Here is a 23204-nt window from a genome sequence, read left to right on the forward strand (position 1 = left end):
TATTATAAATGATATAATTCATTATACAAATGCATTTTTTGTTCAGATACTCTGATATGGTATTTTCTTCATTTGAACCAAATACCGTATTTACTGTATTCGCAATGCATGAGTATTATAAATGATATAATTCATTATACAAATGCATTTTTTGTTCAGATACTCTGATATGGTATTTTCTGTGAAATACTGTAAACAATTCATTTTCACTGGCGTTTAATTTCGCTATTTTAATGCTTATAGCAATTTCACTGGTTTTTAAATTCACAAACTAGCAGTGATTTAATATATCAGAATTTACTTGTCAGCAAAAATAGTGAAATTAAAAACCAAAAACCAATGAATAATCACGCTTAGAGTATCTATACATGTATCTATTTCACAATATAAGTAAGCTTTCTATGGTTTGGCTGTAATTATAAGTATTATTTTATTACTCTGTGTAAACCGCAACAATGAAGTGATTTAATATTGTCATTTTGATCAGCTTCTATACTCTTCTCATGTCAAATTTTCCTCTAAATTTGTCTCACATTTTCTGTTTTTTTCAGTATTATTTTTACTAACTTAAGTAAATTATGAATGGGGAAAGTTTGACATAGAAGAGATGTGGATTTTTGACGCTAGATTTCCAATTCACTAAAGTGCAATATTATTTATCATATTTCCAAATTTTTTTCAATTGCATTTCATATTATTGAATTTGAATCTATTGTTGAAGAAAGCGTATCTCATAAGTCTACATGATGGCTGCTCCACAAATGGTTTAAATTGACCAATGGGGTGGCTTGAAACAAACTGCAGGTTGTTTTTAGTAGCTTTGATTTGATTAGATTTTTTTAAGTCATGTTACTTTTCTCACATTATCAACATGATTAATTTATATTTCATGCAAAAATTACAACTTTATGACAGTTTGTTCCTGTACTGGGTTTATAATGGGTTTAAAAGTCAGGATGCAGCAAAACTTAAGTAATACATTTTTGTTTCAAGTATGATTTTCATATTTCTTTTTATTTACAAATTTCTGTAAAATTTCCCAAAATTTACTTTTAATTAATTCTGATAATAAAGAAAAATTATAAACTCAAATGTCTGGTGGTCTCATTTTTTTATTTTTGTTGGGTGTACATGTCATTATATCAGACTTGTGCACATTCAATTGTTCCATGATCTGATTCAAGATGACCGAATGGCAGCCATTTTTAATCCCCAAATAGATCAAAATCACACATTTTCACTTTTCTGGAACTGGATCTCAGTCTCGCATTGATGAACTTTATTTCATTTTCCATGTTGAGTTCAAAATAGTGGATTGACTACCATATTCAGAAATATTGAAGAAAATAAGACAAGCAGCCATTGGCTGAGATAGCCCCGCTGTTTTAGCAATGCACATTTCAATTAGAGAATTGAAGATATCACGAAATGAGGTCCACTTGAGGTGCCTATATATAATATCAAAGCAATCTGACTTTTGCTTTTCAACAAGAAGTCAAAAATATCACTTTTTACCAAAACTGACAAAAATATTCATCAAAATTAGTGAATTGAATATATCATTACAAAATGAACAAATCTGAGAAGTCTACATGAGGTGCCTATATGTATACTATAATATCAAAGCGATTGGCCTCGCGCTTTTCAACAAGAAGTCGAAAATATCAGTTTTTACCAAAAATGACAAAAATATTCACCAATTAAAGATATCATCATGAAATGAACAAATCTAAGTGAGGTCTACCTGAGGTACATATACACTAGGTATCAAAGCATACATACAGGCTTGTAGTTTTCAAAAAAAGGTCGAAAAAGTAAAAAGTTGACACGGACAACAGACGACACACAACGGACAATGATGGACAATCACACATATGATAGCTTTGCCTGACAAAGTCGATGGTGGGGCTAAAAAACTGGTGGTAAAAATATTTGAATATTTGAAAAACATTTAAAAAAAAGACATCAAACAAACTTTGCTACTGCAATTCAAGAATAATATTTATTTTTTAAATGATTCTCACATTGTAATTTGAACATAGTGTAAATTTTCTCAAGTCATCAAAGAAAAAAAAAATTTCTTGTGTATTCTGTAATTTAATTGTGAAAAAATGTGAATTTTTCTTTTTGAATTATTCTTAAACTTGTCTGTGAAATACTGATTAACACATAAAATAAATTAAATTTAGATCCAGTAAACTATATAAAAATATTTGAATGTTATATTGTCAAAACAATCCCCACATTATGATGACTGTGTACATTTCTTTAATTCAGATTGAAAATATGTTAAAATTCTTACAAGCAATACAAGATGGCCGACAGCTGATGCCAATAACCTAATGTCATCACTCATCAAAGATGAATACAACTTGATACAAGCTTTGTAGTAAATGAGAATCTGTGAAATTCACATCATTCAAGAGAAATACTAAATATTAATGTTTCCATATTTGTAACTTACGTTTGCGCAGTTAACTTGGTGTCATATTGTGACATAAATTAGACTACCGGTAACTAACACAAAGGTAATATTATGCATTGTTGGCATGGTTACTGTTTGCTATCTTTATCTGATGAGTGTTTTTTTGTAATGTTTATAAAAAATATTAAATAGGAAATAATCTTTGCATAATAATAGAGAACTGACATAAAGCTCCCATAAATCAAAAGGATGGCAGTTGTCACTGACCATGCACCTCATACTACAATGTCAGTACATGTAGCCATGACAACAGCCAACAATTAACCCTTTGAGCGCCACTATTCAAAAATTTTTAATCAACATAGTTGTTTTCTTATTTTCTGCACAATTTTGATCAAGAATTATGTATTATATATTTATGTTCATTTTGTCCAAAATTACATAAATACATAATACATAAAAACAGATGAAATGTTGCACCAATATTTTGGCAAAAAGAATGATGGCAATCAAAATATTAAATGTAAAAGCCTTAACTTGTAAATAACAATACATATTATCAGAGGTACATTACTTGGGGTTTGTAACTACGGTGACATGATACCAAGATCCCGTCACAATCTCGCTCTCGCATAAGCGTTCCAACTCAGAAAAAATGCGAATGCGCATGCCCGAGGTAACTAGGATACTGGGATGTCCGGGTGGAACAAAATAGCTACTCATGATATGACGGATTACGAGAACTATATTTTCTGTACATTTTCGATGTATTACATTTTTCACTATGATAGTTACAAGAAAAGTTTTTTTTTTTCATTACAAACCTTGAACATTGATATGTGTCATGTCAGAAGGTCGTAGCCTCAGTCTCGCTATCTACGAGAAGAGACTTGAATGGGATCTTGACATGATGTCACCATACAGTACTATGTGAGTTGCAAACCCCAAGTAATGTACCTCTGATATTATTTAATCATTCTGTAATAAATTGTAATCTAATATAAAAAAGTTTGGGATTTAAGTAAATGGCAGTCATACCTTTGCTTTGCCTCCTTTGTAGGATACACGATATCTCAAATTATAGAAATGACATTGAATAAACGGCAAGGTGAATACTATGTCAAATTATAGTAAACACGTACTGCCTGCGTGACGCCTGCCGCTCGCGTACGGCACCTGATCGCCTAGCTTCACGTCACTACACGTCTTCCCCTCAGCCACCGGGCATTCCCAAAAAAGGATGCTTAATAACAATAACAATTTGATCTTAAATTATAGACTGGTCAACAAAAAGTAAACTAAAAGTCTCCATTTGGATACTTTTTGTTATTTTGAATTATTTCAAAATTCTGGGTTTTGAATAGTAATAAAAATCCTATTCTATTTGTCAAATTTTCTTAAAATACTATTTTGTGATACACATCAGTCAACTGTTTCACATTACCATGGAAACTATAGCTCAATAATCATACATAATAAAGTAATAAACATTATCATTTATGACCATATTTCACAACAGTCATATTTTCTGTTTTTAATATGTCATATAATGCACAGCTGTCACTTTACGCTGGCGGAATGTTCATCACACGAGTCTCTGTCACTTTATGCTGACGGAATGTTCATCACACGAGTCTCTGTCACTTTATGCTGACGGAATGTTCATCACACGAGTCTCTGTCACTTTACGCTGGCGGAATGTTCATCACATCACAAAAAGCAGTGAAAACTAGAGGGCAGTATTTAAACCAGATGGCGCTGTTCATGCACTATTTCAATTACAGAAATTTGTGGCCCTTATGAAGAGATTTCTTCTTTAGTAAGTGATAGCTTTGATTTTTTAACTCGTAGTCCATCTTTTTCTCTTGCAGCACAATTTTTTTTTCTGTTCTGTTTAACAGCTGTAATGTTTGCTTCAGCTTTCTGTATAACTGTCCTAGATGCATATGGATTAGGAATTGTGTTTTTTTCCGTAACTGTTGAAATTGGATTGCATATCTGATGCATCATTTTGGAAACCTGAAATTCAGAAAAGGAAAAAAATAAATTAAAATTAAGATAAAATAAAACAGGCTCCACTGAATTCTTTTTGCATGATTTTATATATCTTGCAACTTTCTATTATGCAAATCAGATGATTAATATGCATGAATTTTTTTAAATTTTTGTATTTGTTCACTCCTTTATTGTGTTTTCTAAGTCAAAGAGGTAAAAGTTCAATACAGTTATTACAATGTACTATAATTTCTTTATTTTATTTGCTGTATGCTACCACTATAGGCTCAGTAAAAACTACTTTGTTCATATTTTCCATATTTCATACCCAAATATTTTTTTATTTTGGTTGAAAAATAATATCATACAATTAATTTCAATTCTCTATAGAATTATGAAAAAATATGAATATTTTCGCTGTCATTTAATTTCACTATTTTGATGTTTTGAGCAACTTTACTGTGTTTTAAGTTCACAAACTTGGCAGGAAAACAATTGTTCTGTTGTTCTGTCACATGTTCATGTGGATTTAATTTAACAAATTGTACATATCAAAGAAAATAGCAAAATTAAAATCCAGCGAATAATTAATGCATTTACAGTACTACAATAATTATCTGTAATACTTACACTAGTATCCTTGGCAACATTGGCGGCGGTGTCACAGTGATAGTTTCTCATGCTCATATCAGCTCCATTGCGAAGTAGTAGCCTTACAATAGAAAGAAGACCACGCCCACTAGCCACATGAAGTGGTGTATTACCAGAGTACGACTGTGCATTCACATCACCATTATGTTTCAACAACAATTCTATTATGTGTTCTTGGCTATTTTCCACTGCGTGAAAAAGAGGTGTTCGCCCACTTTTACCGTCCTGGGTGAGAACAAAATTTAATCGTACCATTTATTACATGTATTTGGTTATGTTGATAACGATAGGAATCTACACTGATGAATTCATCCCAAATTTATGTATAGCCACTATGAAGCATAATATTCAAATATGAACTTGCATTTGTTATAAGAATTGGAAGTGTTGGCAGCTCAAATCAAATAAAATTTAATTGAAAGACAAATTTTCGGTAAATAAACGCATTTGACTGACATGCATTGCTGCTATGCGTAGTATGGGACCCATATGAAATATGTGTAGTTTGACAACCATCGTCCTTCAAAATGAGCAGACATTGGCTATACAAATTTAGTATGCACAAACTTTGATATGATGATTGTGAATACTGTAAAATGATTAATTTTCACTGGGTTTAAATTTCACTGATTTACCATTTTAGGCATATTCAGTGGGTTTTAAATTCACGGTTTCGTCATTTAGATAATGTGTTCTATGCTAAATTTTACATATTCACTGGGTTTTAATTTAGCGCATTTTCCAGTCAGCGAAATAAGCTATATTAAAACCCAGTGAATAATTACCCCCTTTACAGTATACAGGTATATTCCTATGAGTTGCGCCCTCTAGTGGCTGATGTCAAAATTTTGAAAACAATGTTGTTCATTCGCTGTTTGTGTCACAGTTACTTAAACGTGCTGGTTGCGTAGTTGTTTGTAATTGAGAATGTAGTTAAATCTTTCAAAATCATCATGAATCCTTGTTGATAGATGACTATAAATCAAGACGATTTTGAAGTTTTTAAGACGACCATTTTTACATCATGAAAGGTTAGATTTTGAATACAAATGTTACTTACTTGACACTCTATTGCAGCACCTTTACTCAATAGAAACGTTATCATGTCTTGATTGCCGGATTGTACGGCTAAATGAAGCGCTGCATATCCTGCAATCAATGTACATATACATTGTGTATCAGATTTATAGAAATTGAAACACTTAGTTAGGGATTGATCATTTTAAATCAGGGGGTGGCTGGAAGATTTTCTAAAATCATGCATGCAAAGTATTGCAGAGAAAAAATGTACACATAAAACAATACAAAAACAAAAATTTAAGTTGTCATACTCTTCCAGCCACCCCCAGGGTTTCTAATGGTTGATCCCTTAAATTGCTTTACATGGATTGCTCTATTAAGAATTGTTTTTTCACTAATAACTTTAACTCATAACTAATAACTTTAATATCAGGTGTATTTTGAGTATATTATAAAAATTATAGTAAATAATTTGAAAACATACCTTCATAATTTTTGGAATCTAATTCTATAACGTGGGTTGAACAGGTGAGAATTGAATGAAGGCATTCCATATTTGATCTTTGACATGATAGATGTACGGCAGTCTGTCCATTTCTGTCTGTGAGATTTCCATCAGCTCCTCCTAATATCAGAAGTCTTGTCATCTGCCATTGGTTGGTTATAACTGCTAAGTGCAATGGTGTCTGAAATAAACCAATCATATACACTGTTACGTGATATGGTTATCCAGTACAAATGTCTTAGATTAGGCTTGCAAATAAAAAAAGTTTCTTGTTAAATTGTTTTAAAAAATAGGGCATTTAGGTGATTTTTTTACCTAAAATTGTTGAGGGCGCTAACATTTTGCAGGCTTACTCACTATGCCAATAGAGGGCGCTGTACATTGGCACAATAAGTTACTGTAAAATGACTAATTTTCACTGGGTTTAAATTTCACTGATTTACCATTTCAGGCATATTCAGTGGGTTTTAAATTCACGGTTTTATCATTTAGATAATGTGTTCTATGCTAAATTTTACATATTCACTGGGTTTTAATTTAGCGTATTTTCCAGTCAGCGAAATAAGCTAAATTAAAACCCAGTGAATAATTACCCCCTTTACAGTAATAAAAGATTGGCCCAACTATTTTCTTACCTGTGTAAAATAACATTAATAAACTCATAGTAGTGAGTCACAGTAACTGTCAATCTGATTAAAATAAGATCCTTGTTTGGGCTTTTTTTTTTTTGCTTTTTTTTGTTAATAAATATTTTCATATATATATATTTTGTTTTCAATTTATTTGCTGGTATTTTTTTTTAAGTTTTGGTAATCGCGATAAATTTAAAAAGAAATAATAAAATATATGAAAAAAATATAAATGATATTATATTAACAAAAAAAAAGAAAAAAAAAGCCCAAACCAGGATCTTATTTTAATCAGATTGAGTAACTGTCTATTTGAACATTTATTCAAATAAACTTACCAACATTATTGGAATCAAATTGCCAAACTTCATATGAAATAGAATTTATATTTCTAAAATTTAATGATAATTACTATAATAATTACTATAATTCATGGATAAGCTGGAATGGTGATAATATGTTTTTTTTAATTTTAACTACCAAACTCAACAACTTTTGTCAAAATTAACATAAATATTGTTCTTACCTGTCTAAGATTATTGAAAATATCCACACTCTTTCCTGACAATGTTATCAGATATATAAGTTTTTCTACAAGTTGTAAATTTGACTGTACTACTGCTATATGTAGAGGCCTGCAAAAAAAATATTACAAATTAGTATCTGTGACGTCCACAATTCTGACAGAAACTTTCGATTAAATTCACACGGCGGTTCCATAATCTAAGAACATAGTTGAACTCTGGTGACCTTGCCCTTTGTTGTATAATATAATTCCCTTTAACATAGTTTGTTTCAATATAAATATACATTGTCATAATTAATTTTGAATACAAAAAAGTTTTGAGGTTGAACTAACAGTGGGGAATCAGTCTACCGAATGTCCTTTAAAGATGTAAATATCTTACAAAAACATTGGTGCCTTATTTGTTTAATTATTTTAAAGGACATAATTTCCAGCTTTATTCAAAGTAATTCAGATATTTTAGTATAAAAACAAATGCCTCATTGCAAAAAAAAAGTGCTGCATTTAGACGTGAATAGATTCATAAAACATGCAAGATAACAGAAAATCTTAGCTGGCTTTTGTCCAAGTATTTTGTACAGGTGTCTGTCAAAAATTAATGATTCACTGAGACAAATATGAACTGCCTCATTGTGTGACTACTGTATTATATGAAAAGTAAAAAAAAAAAAAACACCCTTTATGAATAGCTATCATGTTGCAAGCTCTGCTTTAAATAGTTAGTTGGTGTCCAGTGGAGGGAGAAGTCAACAGTAATGTTGCCTCCTGAGAACCTACATCTTCAAACACTGCAATCTTTGTTTGAAGTGAGTTTTTAAACTAGTATTATAAAAACATTCTGTTCTAATAGCTGAAACATATTCCTGTGAGTTTTCATTTGTCGAATGAACTGTTTGTAAAATACAGAATACATATATTTTAGAACAATTTTCTTTTTAAAATGTGGATGAAATGTTTTGCTTTTTATGTATTTTTTATGTATTGTTTTTGATTTGATAACTTTGAACTAAACATATTTTCTATTAGCTTCAGATCTTGATCAAAGTTTGGCACCCAGTTCATAGCAGTGCTTATATTGATTTTCTGACATCTTGTTTTCTGTAAAGATTTATTGGTAGGTTTGCAAATGTGTATCAGACTGTGCAATCTCTCCATGAGTTGGTTTTGAAACCCAGTAAGGGATTCTGAGATACATTACCAAGGATATTATTACAAGATAAATCATTTGCTTCATTGAACACATACAACAATGCATATTTCCACTGAGATCAGTGACCTTTGATGTGTATCACCAGTGATCAGTCAAGTAGAAACAGTCGAAATATTTTATCAGTTTTTCTCAATTTGTGCATGATATTTTCATACAGGACATCTGTTGTTCAAACTCAGGGAAGACTTTATACTGATGAACAAGGTGACCAAGTTTGATGAAGTTTGGAATAGAATTAGTAAAGTTATCATTCACACAATAACAATTATTAACGACGACGACGACGACGACGACGACAACGCCGGACAAAATCTTTCCCTTAATATACCTTTCCCTTCCATCTTTGATGGTACGGGCAAGGTAAAAACGCCCTCATCGGTGGGTTGGGGTCTACCGCTGATGGCGCTATACCTGACAAGTATGAGGCTGATCGCGATGTCCTTGTAAAATGACCAATCAAAAAAAGAGGAAATAATTTTGTTTTCATTCACTTATAACTATATGGCAATACACTGACATTATAATATGATTAAAACGAAAATATTTTGTTTCTTGCCATTAAAAATAGTTCGTAATTTTCTATTGATCCCAAAATCACAACCTTTCAATTTAATGTGCACTCATAACTGTGAGTATTTTTGATCATGTTTAAATCATTAAATTCAACAATGTACAGTCCTAAATTTGTCTCTTTCCACCCCAAAATATACTAATCGTGCAACATGCCTGGTTAAATCATTTACGCACTAGTAAGATGCAGACAAATCATTTCTCTGATTGGTCAATCACGCTCAAATAATTGATAATTAAAACAATCATGCTTTAAACATTCACATTAATAATTTTGATAGTCAAGGACTTCCTTTCACCGAGAACACTACTTGTAGTTTAGTTTCACTATCAAATATTTCGCTGGTTCCCGGCGTCCTTTGCGAATGGCTTGGTACGCCGTGACACTTGAGACCAAAATCAAATATATGCCACATGGGGAGCTGTTTATGACTACTTGTAACTATTTCCAGGTACTCCTTTGAGTCGTTACGTTAAAATTAAACCCGCTCTAGTAAAATATATGTTTGTCTATTGTTAATTGTCTGTGGTTATAGCTGGCTTAAAACGGGTGAATACGAGAACAATTAATGGTCATCGTCAAAACACCGCTCGTATCGCCGTGAACCTGAACCCTCTGGCCCATGAACAGGCGAACGGTAAATACGCGGAAATCGGATAGGGATTCGGTAGTAATCAAAACAGATTGATACGGTCTAGTAAATAAACACATTGATAGTGGACGATGCAGGGGACATTTTAGGGGCTGTCCCTTTTTTATCGATGATGTCACAATTCGTCACCAGGCACCCGGTTTTAGATATGGGTCTCAACACGTTGTGATTGTTAACGCGGATTGATTTACCGCAGTCAACAAGAGACCCTGATGACCTCTTCCGGGGAAAGTACCTATTCTACTAAGATGATTGACCGAATACTGGTATGGACTACGATTAAATGTGAACTATCCATATCCCTATTAGCTTGAATATTTCCCTTGAAGACCGTGACAGTTATCATTCATTCTAACCGAGCTTTAGACAAAAATATTACAAACTTACGTGTCTCCGTCTTCGTCTTGTAGTGTAGCCAGGTGACAGTCGGCGGCTATCAGTAAGCTTGATCGTGGATCAGTCCCTGTCGATACCACCGCGGACGGTGTCACGGCTGTGTTTCCATAAAAATCTGTCAGAAATTGAAAAGTAATGATCAGTTGAGAATTGACGACATTTTGAATAAAGATACTAGAATAAACCAAAGACTATAGAGAATAGTCTTTGAATAAACACGGAACATGAATGGCGATGCGTTTTGTAAATATAAACCTTTGGCGTGCTGCTGCCTTCGTTCGGCTTTCACTTCGACGTTCATCTCCATCATAGTCATTACAGCGTTGTCTAACTACAAGGGGACACAACCATCAAGTAATACCGTGTAATCCATGTGCACTCAGAAAGGAAATAATATTCGCTGTGCTGTCGGTATTTAGAAGCTGATGTCACTGGGAAATCCCCAAATGATTTAACGTAACCTTTCCACTCAAATAACGCTGCATATTCTAATAAATGTTAGTTGGTCTTGTTTACTTTGTTTTAATGGATTGGGAGAGTAATGATATAGATGCTATAGATGCAGTTTTGAAAACTGTATCTTATTATTTATTATTAATATTAGTGTACTTTCACTTTTGTGTCATCCCTTAAAACTGAGCATGCGCAGGAATGTCGTGCAGAAACGTCATGGATATTTGTGTGTCACGGTGTTATAGCTTTCTCTGTGGCTCTCCGGGGGCGTTTTATATGACAGCTGAGGTATCATTCCCACACGCTCATCAGTTCAATTGTTGAATTCAAAGCCCGCGACAAGGATGTTAACAAATCTGTTAATATTTATTCCGGTTATTTATCAACCGAAGACTGATATCAAGCTCTCCATTTTAATATGCAGACTTACTCTGCGATGGAGACGATCCGTTTCGATGTGGAAGTTACAGCACCGGATAACATCTTTCATTGTATACATGAAGTAGTGAATTCTTTAAATAAATAGAACACATCCTGTTTATGTGGCCAAGTATTACTATTAACATACCAGCCCACGAATTAGGGAATTCCCCTAATTTTGAATTTCAAACTGCGCATGCGTCACTTGCTTCAAGTGCTGTAACAATGTTTATCCACGATTTAGCAAAAGGGGCTTTCCCGGGGCAGTCCCCATTTCAGTCAGCGTGCCAATTAAAGTGTTGCGCGGCAGCGTTCGTTGACACCGTATCTAGTTGGCACATTTTCGGCGTATCGTGTGCCATAGGTCAGGCCCACGTGACGACTCCCCCGCTTTAACAATTCACAAAACCTAAGTATATACATCAGTGGTACTGCATCGCCTGTATTCTGTGCGAACGAATTATTCTCAATAGTCGTTTCAAATAACATTTTGAAAATGTTTTGTTCTAGATGTAGTAACATAATTTGAATGCAGTGTTTATTCGAATTTAATCAAAACGACTACTGAATTATATCAGGGCAAAACTACTGTAGATTATAAGGTCAGTCGTATTGGATTTATATCGTGGGAAAAATATACTTCAGATGTAAGTCTATATGTAAGGTCGTCATCCGAGTACTAATTGTGAATAAAATCGTCACAGTTATCTCCGTCGGTAAAACAGTTGGTGACACGTACGAACGACGATGACAAAAAACAACAACAAAAACACGCCCATGCTGGAATGATTCGTGGGAAAAAAAATCCTTAACCTGTTTGCGAATATCTGACAGCACCTTGCGGAAATTCTGAAAAAGATGTTAATCCAGCAAACACAACAATTCTGGTAAAATAACCACTACAATAACAATAGGGTTTAAAAATAATTAAAATACAGAATCTCTCAGTTAGAGGGTGACGGAAGTTTGTTACGCATTCATTTTTGTTTTCAATTCAATTAATCGGCAGTTTCCAATTTGTATATTCGTTGCGTGAGTTTAGCTGAGTGTTCTGTTATATCTTAAAGCGGGGGAGTCGTCACCTACGCATGCGTCAGCTGGCCAGAGCGTGTCACAGCTTACAAACAAGCGTCTACCCATGAGCCTTTGCGTGTGTTGTTATCATAGCTTGGGACTCAATTTCTGTGCGTGCGCAGATGACGACCCTCTCGCTTTAAGATTTTGAAAACAGAATAATGCGTACACCGATAATCAACAATAAGCACGTTCATGAAATATGCAATACGGGCAGCTGAGAATGTTTAGATGATTGTTTGTTATTGTGTCATACTATAAGTTATCTTAAAATAAAAAGTGGTAAACGTGGTAGTACACGGAATTTCACTTGAAATTGGACGGTTTTCATATAAAACATGAATTTTATATGGCTTTTGAAAAATAACTTGAACCCATTCCAAAACAGTGCGCGAAGTCGGGTAATGGCCTTACTAAAACTCTTGTTCCAGAGGTGGGCGCTTTCCCTTTTGATTCACGCAAGGGTTTTCCGTGGATAAAACTGTTTATATGCCTAGTAAATTCAGAGTAATAGTTCGATGATTTAAATTAGTAACAATAATTATAATAACTGCAAGTTAAATTGGATATCCAAAGTGTGTTGGTTTCAGAGAAATATATGTCAGTATTGGCATGCATGCACTGTCACGTATTCGTTGTTCCAATCATAAACCTCGTTAGTAGAGGAGGGCGGTACATCAGTTCAGAAGAGGGACGGTGATTGGTTCAGGGATTGATCAACTTACTCTAATTCTGATGGTTAAATTGTCGTTAATCTTTGTCATGTAGGTCACACAAGATCGTTTGGTTCCCCATTGTTAAACCTTGAGTTCAATCACTCTAACTACATAACTCAATAGTCAGTAGAACTTTTACTCTAATTGTTTATAAATCCTTCATTAAAAAAGTGTATTTTACAACTTTGTAACAAGAAAACCGCCTCGTTGTTTACAGAATGTTTGTTTTAGCTGCACACCGTATGGTGTTCAATAGCGTGAAAGAAGATGTGGTTTCACAACGATGGTTTCCCAAGTGGGAAATTGTTTTAGAATTCAATAACTAAGTAGTGGCTCGAGTGTTTTGATCTACCATTTAATGAGTCAGAAATACGTAGCGCATGATTCGACAGTGACTGTAATATTAAATATCTACAGTTTTTAGTGCATGCCGTAAGACCTTGAATCTGACAACATTTACAACATTGTTCGCTCTCGATTCCATGTCGAAAAATTGACATCTGCATTTGAGATAAATACACCACCAACCAGTGAGTTTGCATTATTATTAGCACAAAAATGTGAATCCAATAAGAATCTTGTTTTTTGACACCAGATTACATAAAATAGAATAAAACGAGTTGCGATGAAGATAGCCGATGATATAAGCATATCGAAAGAAACTCAGGCTCACTTGAACTATATTAAATGTTCATGAGGGTATTTCGTAGAAATGGAGCAAATGTTTCAGGAAATCTCTTAACTTTATCTTATTTACGAGCATACGGTCTTATCAGGTAATCTCGTTGAACTTTCAACTATGATCATATAGGATCCACCTCATACAAGCTCCTGGCAGTCTGCTTGGATTTGTTCTTGCCTGATGAAAACCTTCTACTAGTACAAGACGTGGTTCGGGTTTGGGCAGGAATCAACTGATCAAATAAGAACAACCGTGACAAAACCCCGTGATTATTCCAATCATTTGACCACCGGCCATTTTTGTTTTGACATACTATAGTCTCCTCACAATCTGCATCAGTTGTCGTTTTTAGGAATTAATGAAACGGAGAGAGATACGCATTAGTTTATAAAGTGAACGGAAGTGAAGTTTTGTAATTCAAATTACCCCCTGCGCACTTGATGCAATTCCCGGATTGAGTGGGTTTTCCTTAAAAAGAGCACTTTTCTAAATTCGAATACGTTCCATTAATGCGTTGTAATTACGCCATATACACCGTTAAACAATGCGTCTCATAGCCGAAAGATGGCATCTTAAATCAACTGCATTATGTCATTGCGTTTTCACCGAATTCATGTACATTCGTGTTTACGTTTGATCCTTCGTTTGAACTCGTGCTCTATCGCTACTACTTTTACACTGAACTGAACTTTTAAAAGCGGGGAAGTCGTCACCTGCGCACGCGGGGATGACGTAACCTGCGCACGCGGGGATGTCGTCACCTGCGCACGCGGGGAAGTCGTCACCTGCGCATGCGGGGATGTCGTCCCCTGCGCACGCGGTAGAAGGCCATAGCGCGTTGTTGTTTACAAATGAGCCTTTGCGTTTTTAGCGTGCATTATTATCGTCCTTTAGAACTCAATTCCTGCGCCTGTGCAGGTGACTCCATGGTTAGGTCTAACAATCTCCCTAACTTGTGCTTTTGTTGTTATAAGGAAATGTGGATAAAAAAAGCAATTCATTGAGCTGAGACCGACATAGTGTACATTATTCAATCGTACGTGAATGCCTACACAAATAAGGAAATACTTATTGAAATTGAGTTTGCGGTAGGTTGATTTAGCATTTCGTTCTCCTACACTGACCTCAAGATATTCAGAATGAATAAAATCGTGACTGAATCGTGATTGTCGTGAAACCATTAATGTGTCCCTCTGATCTTGTCAATGGAACACACGCCCCTTAAAAACAAAAATCTGAGACACAATTCAAATTGTTGTTTATGACACCATATTTTACCACCATTAAGGACCTAGCCAGTAGTACTCTTACTGATTTCTGACTGGTCTTTTAATTTTTTCGCCAAAATTTTGATGCAACATTTTGCACATTTGTATGAATTTTTCTATCATTTATTTGTTATTTTTTTCTCAAATGGCCAATTTTTCATTGGTCATTTATTTATTTGTTGTTAACTCTGACTTTTGTTTTGTTGTTTTGTTAAAATTGACCCAGACACTCACATGATGAAAGATACTCGAGCTCCATATTTTGTATTCCATATAACACTGAGTCAACATTAAACACGGTATAGTATTAAATTTGTAACTGTATGGTGATACATAATAATACAAGTCATATATCTATGATAACAGAAGGTAAATGAGTAGTTAGTTGACCGAAATTTCCTTCCCATTGCCATGTATCTAGGTGCACATGCATAGTATAAACATCCTGTCAAAATAACTGTCAAAACACGATTCATGCCCAGAACGATCCACATACACGTGAGTTAACAAAAATACCCGTTAAATCACTATTTTGTGACGACCCTCAGTTAAAATGTATGTGCTTTAAATTACTGGTACATACTATTAATCTAAAACGCAAGCGCACTGTCTTAATTCATTATTTCAGAGAACGAATGGTTCGAATTGTGTACAATGCGATGTATTATCATAACAAAGTTATCAGACTCCCTCGTCTAAATATGTATATATATATATGTCAAGTTCTACGCCAATAAGTTACTGGTACGTACTATTAAGCTAATAAAGCGCCTATGCGCTGTTATAGTTTAATATTTTAGAAAACGAATAGCTTCGTCTAATATGTATATGTATATACGCATACGACAAGTTTACCCCAAGTCATGTCAAGTAATGAGGTCAAACTTTAATTGTGTTTGTATTACAATCTTGGTCATATTCTTTCCCCGTAGCTTCCCGAACAGCTGCTGTCTGACACCTGCTCCCAAGTACCACGTGATGTGAAGAAAATCATCACAATCAATACATTTTAATAATGTAAACTTAAAGGGCGGCAGTCGTCTTGCCGCGTGTTGTTCGATATGAGACACATAGCGACGTATACAACGCGTGTAAAATACATTGTTTATTTACATGAAATTCGAACACGCGCTGCGCGACGACCACCGCGCTTTAAAAGATGTCCGATGAAGAAAAAAACAATTCAAATATGCGGTACAAATACGTTTTATACAGCTTTGCAGTGGACAAAAAAAGCTGAAACTTATTTTTCTAATGAGTACAACTAATGGCGACATGGTTAGACAGATTGGAGAATATTTATAAAACATGTTTTTTTATCTATTAGTAGAGAGTGTCAGACTTCTGACTGTTTGTTTGTTTGTTTGTTACATTGATATAAATGTTATGTCTAAATATGCAATACAATATTATTATTATTAATAATGGAATTCCCCCGGGCGGTACAGGAATAAGTTGCTACTTAAATTATAATTATTTGCTTACGATCTCAACGATTAACAAATCAGGCGATTACACTGTTCAGACGTATCTCAAAAAATATACAGTTTTCTGTGAGCCTTTGTTATCACAGTGATGGTTGCCAGGCGGTGAAAATACCCGGATGCTCACCCGGAGAATAGGCGTATAAGGAAATATTGTTTTACGACCCAGAGCTGCGGACCATGTGAAACGTGAAAAGCAACGCCCATAAATCATTGCGCGGTGACAGACCAGAGGTACAATCATTTTAGCAGCCGTGTTACATCACACCAACGCGTGGGCTCTATATTGAATCATTTCTTGTTGAAACTTGACGATTCCAGTTTGATGTAATCTAATCATTGCACGGAAACTTTACGCCATCACGTGCGGGTATGACAAATTTTCCAAGTCACTCTCCTCGTGACTCACATTAGCAGCGTTTGTTATGGCTACGGTGACAACACCGTCTTGCCAAAAACAACCAAGAAACAATACTAAGAAAACAATGAAGCCATCTCATGAAAATTGTACCAATAACTTGAACCCACAATGCTTTGGTCTATATTTTCGAGGGAAAATAGGTTACACTAATGACCTACAAACGCAATCATCCGAAGGAACAGTTTGTGTTAAGACTAACTTTCATAATGACATTTAGCATACCAGTAACATGCCAAGAAGACTTGTTCCAGTTAAATACTTCATGAACGGATCCATGTTTTGGCACCGAGTAACGCCCAAAACTGAAATATCTGTTATGTCATTGGTAATATCCTACACCGGAAAAACAATTGTAATTCCATAGTTCTGGGTCAACCATGGTGGTCGTACTTGGCACGGCTTTCGGTTAACCTTTTAACCCCCTGAACGCAATTTTCACTTTCGAAGTTTGTATTTATTAAACTAAAAAGAATATGAAACGATTCAAATTGTAGGTCAAATTGTTTTCTGAGCCTTGTTAATTTTTTTAGCACAGATACATCTACTATATACACCGTGACCGGAAATACCATTTTTGGGGGTTATTCCAAATGCCACATGTAATTTAAATCATGGCCACGTGGGGGAATTTGAGACAATGTGTAGTTATAAGAACATTATGCCTGGTTGGCTAACCAACCCTAATACCTAACAGTCTGACCAATCAGAGAGCAGCTTGTGTACTGACAATTTTTGTCACAAATCAAATTCTGCCTTATATATACTAGTATGCCTCGACTCAATTGTGAAATTCTGTCAGCCTACGACGGTCGTGGTACAAACTCGTGGGTAATAGACAATTGTGCAAATTGTAATTTCCAAAAACACATGTTAAACTTTCGTCATACACCTAGCAACTTACTACACTCACATTCAATACCAAGAACGAACCCCAAAATATACCAAATTGCGGGAAAATGTATATATAAACTATATCCTTCCCACTGGGAATTCAATATAACCTCAGACTACTATTCCATAGTAGTCTGAGATATAACCGTGTTGTCTGTAATTACCGTAGGTACGCGCCCGGTAGTTTGTGTCGGCCATAACACTTTGTGTTGCGGCGATAGCTGTACAGCGAGAGCCAGTAAATTCGCCCCTTTACTGTACGATTACGATTGGTTGCAATTGGCGACATGTTTTTGATAAATAAAACGCGATTTTAAAGACACGAACAGAACAAAGCTAGGTATTTACCCACTTGAAAATGAGAAATAGAAATGTCATTACATGACAACAACTGAATTTGCCACGTCAAATGAATGTAGTTTTGTCACTGGTAACTGCCTCAAATAAAGCCGGGAGTTCCCCCCTCCTACTACGAGAACGTGTCGTGTCTGATATAACACCGCCAGGAAAGCCCCGGCAAACATGCACGTGTGGCAGAGTAACAAAAACTCACGTTTGTGTCCCTGGGTGGCATTTCCAAGAGCCCCGTGAAAATCACGTTAATTTTAAAATTAGCTAGTGCGAAGTACATCGTCGTTTTGAAGCATGTCGTACTATCTTTACTGTTTGACCCATAAGTGGGCGTATTTTCATAATGGTGACACTTTTGGGGGGAAAAAGTATGTAAACAAGTTGTGCAGTCATTTTGTAAAAGTTGATCGAACTTGACTTTGTCTTTCGAAAAATATGATGTTGTGGTTGGTATTTTTTTTTTGAAAATATGGGATCTTCCAATTGCGTTGATAAATAACTTTGAGAAATAACTTTGCGGTGATAAATAACTTCGAATCCTGAGGAGTCACTTTCGATAATTCACTCGATAAAAAATGGAATGTCAATGAAAAATCGCACAGACAGACATTTCTTGTAAAATAGTGATGTAGTTGCTTTTTGGAAGAAAATAAATTATATATTTTTTCCCCTAAAACTTACTTTGTTGCGGAATATAATTCAGTGGAAATAACCTCGATTTCTTCGGCTCTATGCCTCGGCACTCGCAGTATTCATTCGCCAGACAACAGTCTCGTTTTCTTTTTGTGATCTCCTCTGCTGCTGTCTCAAACCGACTGTCCGTAAGTATTCTGGGGTGATGTGACGGGACAACGCGAGTCTGTAAATGAGTTCTTGACGCTGCCGTCGAGGTTAAAGGCACGGTGTTTTGGATAACAGTTATTGGTCTAGTGCGTGCTGTGATAGGGGGTGACATATGCCGATACACTGTTTGTTTTTCTTGTATGCTCTGTCCATACGATGGCGGTAGTGGGCAGCTAGGACACATGCAACCACTGACAAATACTGGTGAATGAGTCGGCACCCGGAGATGACCAGAGTCCCGTCGTATGGAGGATAAGTCGATTGGCATCTCAGCCTGTGTTGGGCTTCTTGTTTGAATCATGTCGGATAAAACCATGTTGCGTTACACGTTGGTATATCCAGTTCTGAGAATCGATATAAGAGCCCGTTGATTGGCGTACTTCCAAAGTTTGAATGTCCAACAATTCAACGGGGGGGCTAGCTTATAAACCGTCGCTGCCCTCATATGACGTAGCCTGACCTAATTTACATAATAAAAGTAAGCATGGCTCATGTGACGTGGTGGCCAATCGGGAATGACAGCGATAAGAAAGGGGGATCCCCTAAATCTTAAATCGTGCATAGAGGTCACTGAGGTCAGCGTCACTGTAATCCGTAGCACAGAGTGGTACAGCACTTAAATCTGAGCATGCGTAGATCACTGTTTTTTGTTTGGGGTTTTTTGGTGAGGGAGGATGTATCATCGTAAAACTTGGACGCGTTCTGAGTTGCTTTCCAAGTTACGACTATTTTGTACAGCGAATAGCTACATAGATATGTTCCGGCTTATTAATAAATATATATACACACACACAAGCGTGACTACACAAATATTTTCCGGTTTAAAAATAAACCACAATACAAACAAGCAAACAAACAAACAAACACGGAACTACAAAAAAGCGCGTGCAGAATGACTATATAGGTATGATGGAGGGGATCTATTTTTTATATTCCTGATCTGTCCGGAAATTAACAGATTTTTGAAGGTACTGGCGGGCACCCTTATAATTCGCACATCTGGGATTTATCAGGTTTTTGATGTGGACTTCGACGCACTGCATCATGGGGGAATGGATTATTTTGTTCATTTCAACATTTGTTCTTATTTATTATTTGATTATTATACCCGAAGACCATAACACTGATTATACAGAATGCGGTCACGTGGCAGTGAATACCAAATGTTGTTGGTTCGAGAATGGTCAGCGAAATGACCTTGAGACCGAGGCGCAGCCGAGGTCAATAGTATCTTGTTTGTGTCATTAAAATAAAATACTGTCTGACACTACTGTACCTATTAATTAACCGTGATGGAATTTACTTTGAGAGTCGACGTAATTATTATCCCATCATACTTTGCGGCTTTAAAGGGACATAAGATGCGTTTATTAATTCACAAGTAATACTGAGTGCGTCATACGTCACGTGTCACGGCGTATATTTCCTTCCCATGGGGCTTTTCGCTTGACGCAGCAGTACCTGCAATTTTGAGGTCAATCACATCACCACGGACGTTAATTTTTTCTACTGTTGCTCAACCTGGAAATTTACTACAAAAAGTGGAAAAAATGTATGTGTCAACCGAGCTATTAAGGATGTCCGACTTCTGTAGAAACTAGAATATGAACAATGTTATCGTTAACTAATTTGTGCACGCGATAGCTCAAACTGGGAAGAAACAATGCTCCGTTTACCTATATATAGTCGGGGAAAAAACTAATCTCACTCAAAGGGATATCCTAATATCCCCCGTTTATCTTATTTTCTTGTGAATATTTCTATCCAATTTTTGGCTTGATCAGATTCAATTCCCCGCTTCTAGTCAGTTTATAAAGTTAGTCAGTAACTGTATTTAATGCCTTGAACACTTTGAAAGGACTATATAAAAGCAACCCCATCTTGAAATTGATTTTTCAGGATATAATGCTCAAGTTCACTGCCTCCAAAATAAAGTTGAGAGAGAAAGAGATGAACGGATAAAAAACCGTGCAATCGGACGATGACGCAAATCATGCATATTTTTTTCAAATTAACCGAACATTATTTTTGAGTGAGGACGTAAAACGTTTTATTAAACTGACTAAAGTAACCGTACGACTTGAACATAACCGACAGGGACTTCGATGATATTCGAATATCATAGTGAAATATGTTTTGTGCATAATGATTAGTACCGAGTATCGAACTGTTCGTAATTAGATTTATGATTACACCTAGTATATAACTGGAAAGTGAATTGCCTTGGAACAAAACAGACATTTCTACTTGTCTAGGCGCTGTTTGAATATACACACTCATTTTTACATTTGACCTAATGGGGTTGGCACTACATAATTGTGTTATGGTTCAGAACTGAGTGTTTAAAAAACGTACATTTTTGCCATAACTCTGTAATTTGAAATTGAACATTCAGATTTGTGAATTTAAAGTAAAATAACTAATACACATTACCTATTACCACACGTCGAATGCAACATTTTATTGACTAAAATGAGCGGCTTGTTACTTTGTTGCCCCGTGTGAACTATTTAGTATCCTTGGGGGCGGAGCTACGTCACAAAACGTTCCACGTTGCTAAGACGCGCACCACTGTACTGTGTAGTACCAGTCGAACGCCGGTGAAAATAGCTAAATTCGAGAAAACAGCCCAAAATCAACTTTGAAGTAATACTGGACAACCACATTTATATATGTTTGACATGCAGGGGTGATCATGTTACACTGTTCAGGGGAGTCTCAACAACCATCCCAAAGTACCGTTTTTTAAGAAAGTTTTCGGCCTTTGTTTTCACCGTAATGGTTGTCAGGCGGTGAAAATGCCCGGATGTTCGCCCCCGAAAACAACACGAAAGTTGAATGTATGTATGTGATTTTATATACTTTTGTAATTTTGAAACTCAGCAAACGACAATCCTTAGTAAATGCATATACCTTATAATATAATATTTCAAATTGTGAAACATTTCCTTTAATTTAACTTATGAAGATTACGCAACCGGAATGACAGAACACGAACAGACAGTGGACTTTCAGAAGGAAATAGTAAACGCGGAAGTGACCTTTGACAGCAGGTTACGAGCAATCACGCGCACAATACAACGTTTCTAGGGAGTGCCCCAATAGCCCGGGTGTCCGACTTGTGGAAATACCTGGAACCCATGTCTGTGGAAGGGGTTTTCAAAATGACCCTAAACACGTTTTAAAAGATCAAAATTTCGTACCCCTTTCACTGTTAGAAATCACCTTGAACTCGCGCCTGATCGCGCGATATTTGAGCTTTCTAACCCTTCAGTGTAAGCACGGGTTGGTCATATGCCGTGATAGCCAGTGATCGAAAGCCGTTAACCAGGGACCGGACGCTTTCCTCGTTTTTGCGATCATTGAATTCCTTAAAGCAATAAAAAAAAAACGATAATCTCATTTTAAAAATAACTACCCTTATCACGTTGACAGTACCGGAAAAGACCCCCTTTTTTGTCTATTTTGACTGAAATGGTAACCCTAAACGCGTAATGCGCGTTAACGTGCTTTTCTTTAAAAAAAAACAACACCATTTTAATGCGTACCAGATCATTCTTTAAGTCGGACCCCTGGGCCCAATGGTGCAAAATAACCGTCATTTGAAAGGAACAAAAAACTAACTTGAAGTGTGCGCGCGAGCGTTTTATTTTATACGGTGTCTGTGTATCATCTTTTACATGCACTGGTTCGGGCAGTGCTCTCGTAATCATTGCATAGCATGACAGCATTGCTTGGCCCGAGATTATTGCAAGTGCGCCCTCTACCGGTGCCTCCAAGAGGGATGATTTGTTTACCTATTGTCAACTTCGAATTTTCATATTCATAAATGACATATCAAATAAACTGTGCTGCAGTTGACATCGTGGATGTTATAACCAAGACTGAGAACATTAGGATTTCACAAAATTATATACACATCACGCCATCTGGTGAATACTACAATTGACCAATAAGATAGGTGCGATAACATCATTTGCCGATGTGTCATCATTATCTATGTTAGTTATATTTCCTTGAC

The 23204-nt window shown here is 35.6% G+C and overlaps 1 protein-coding gene across 2 annotated transcripts; it reads right to left on the bottom strand.

The window, feature by feature from the left end:
* Nucleotides 1-1975: 1975 nt before the first annotated feature.
* Nucleotides 1976-19575, bottom strand: LOC144359431 (B-cell lymphoma 3 protein homolog). Of its 2 annotated transcripts, none has more exons than XM_078012597.2 (7): nucleotides 19022-19575; nucleotides 10572-10695; nucleotides 7752-7860; nucleotides 6576-6777; nucleotides 6132-6220; nucleotides 5051-5296; nucleotides 1976-4444 (listed from the first exon to the last, which is right to left on the bottom strand). In XM_078012597.2, the coding sequence occupies exons 1-7, from the start codon at nucleotides 19497-19499 to the stop codon at nucleotides 4223-4225; spliced, it is 1470 nt and encodes a 489-aa protein (XP_077868723.1). In that variant the 5' UTR covers nucleotides 19500-19575; the 3' UTR covers nucleotides 1976-4222. The 2 variants fall into 2 exon arrangements, with proteins under 2 accessions (XP_077868723.1, XP_085355472.1); XM_085499346.1 differs by lacking the exon at nucleotides 19022-19575 and adding an exon at nucleotides 10836-10975.
* Between the last annotated feature and the right edge of the window lie 3629 nt (nucleotides 19576-23204).

Source organism: Saccoglossus kowalevskii, chromosome 5, assembly GCF_978046115.1.
Source record: "Saccoglossus kowalevskii chromosome 5, keSacKowa6.1, whole genome shotgun sequence".
NCBI lineage: Eukaryota > Metazoa > Hemichordata > Enteropneusta > Harrimaniidae > Saccoglossus > Saccoglossus kowalevskii.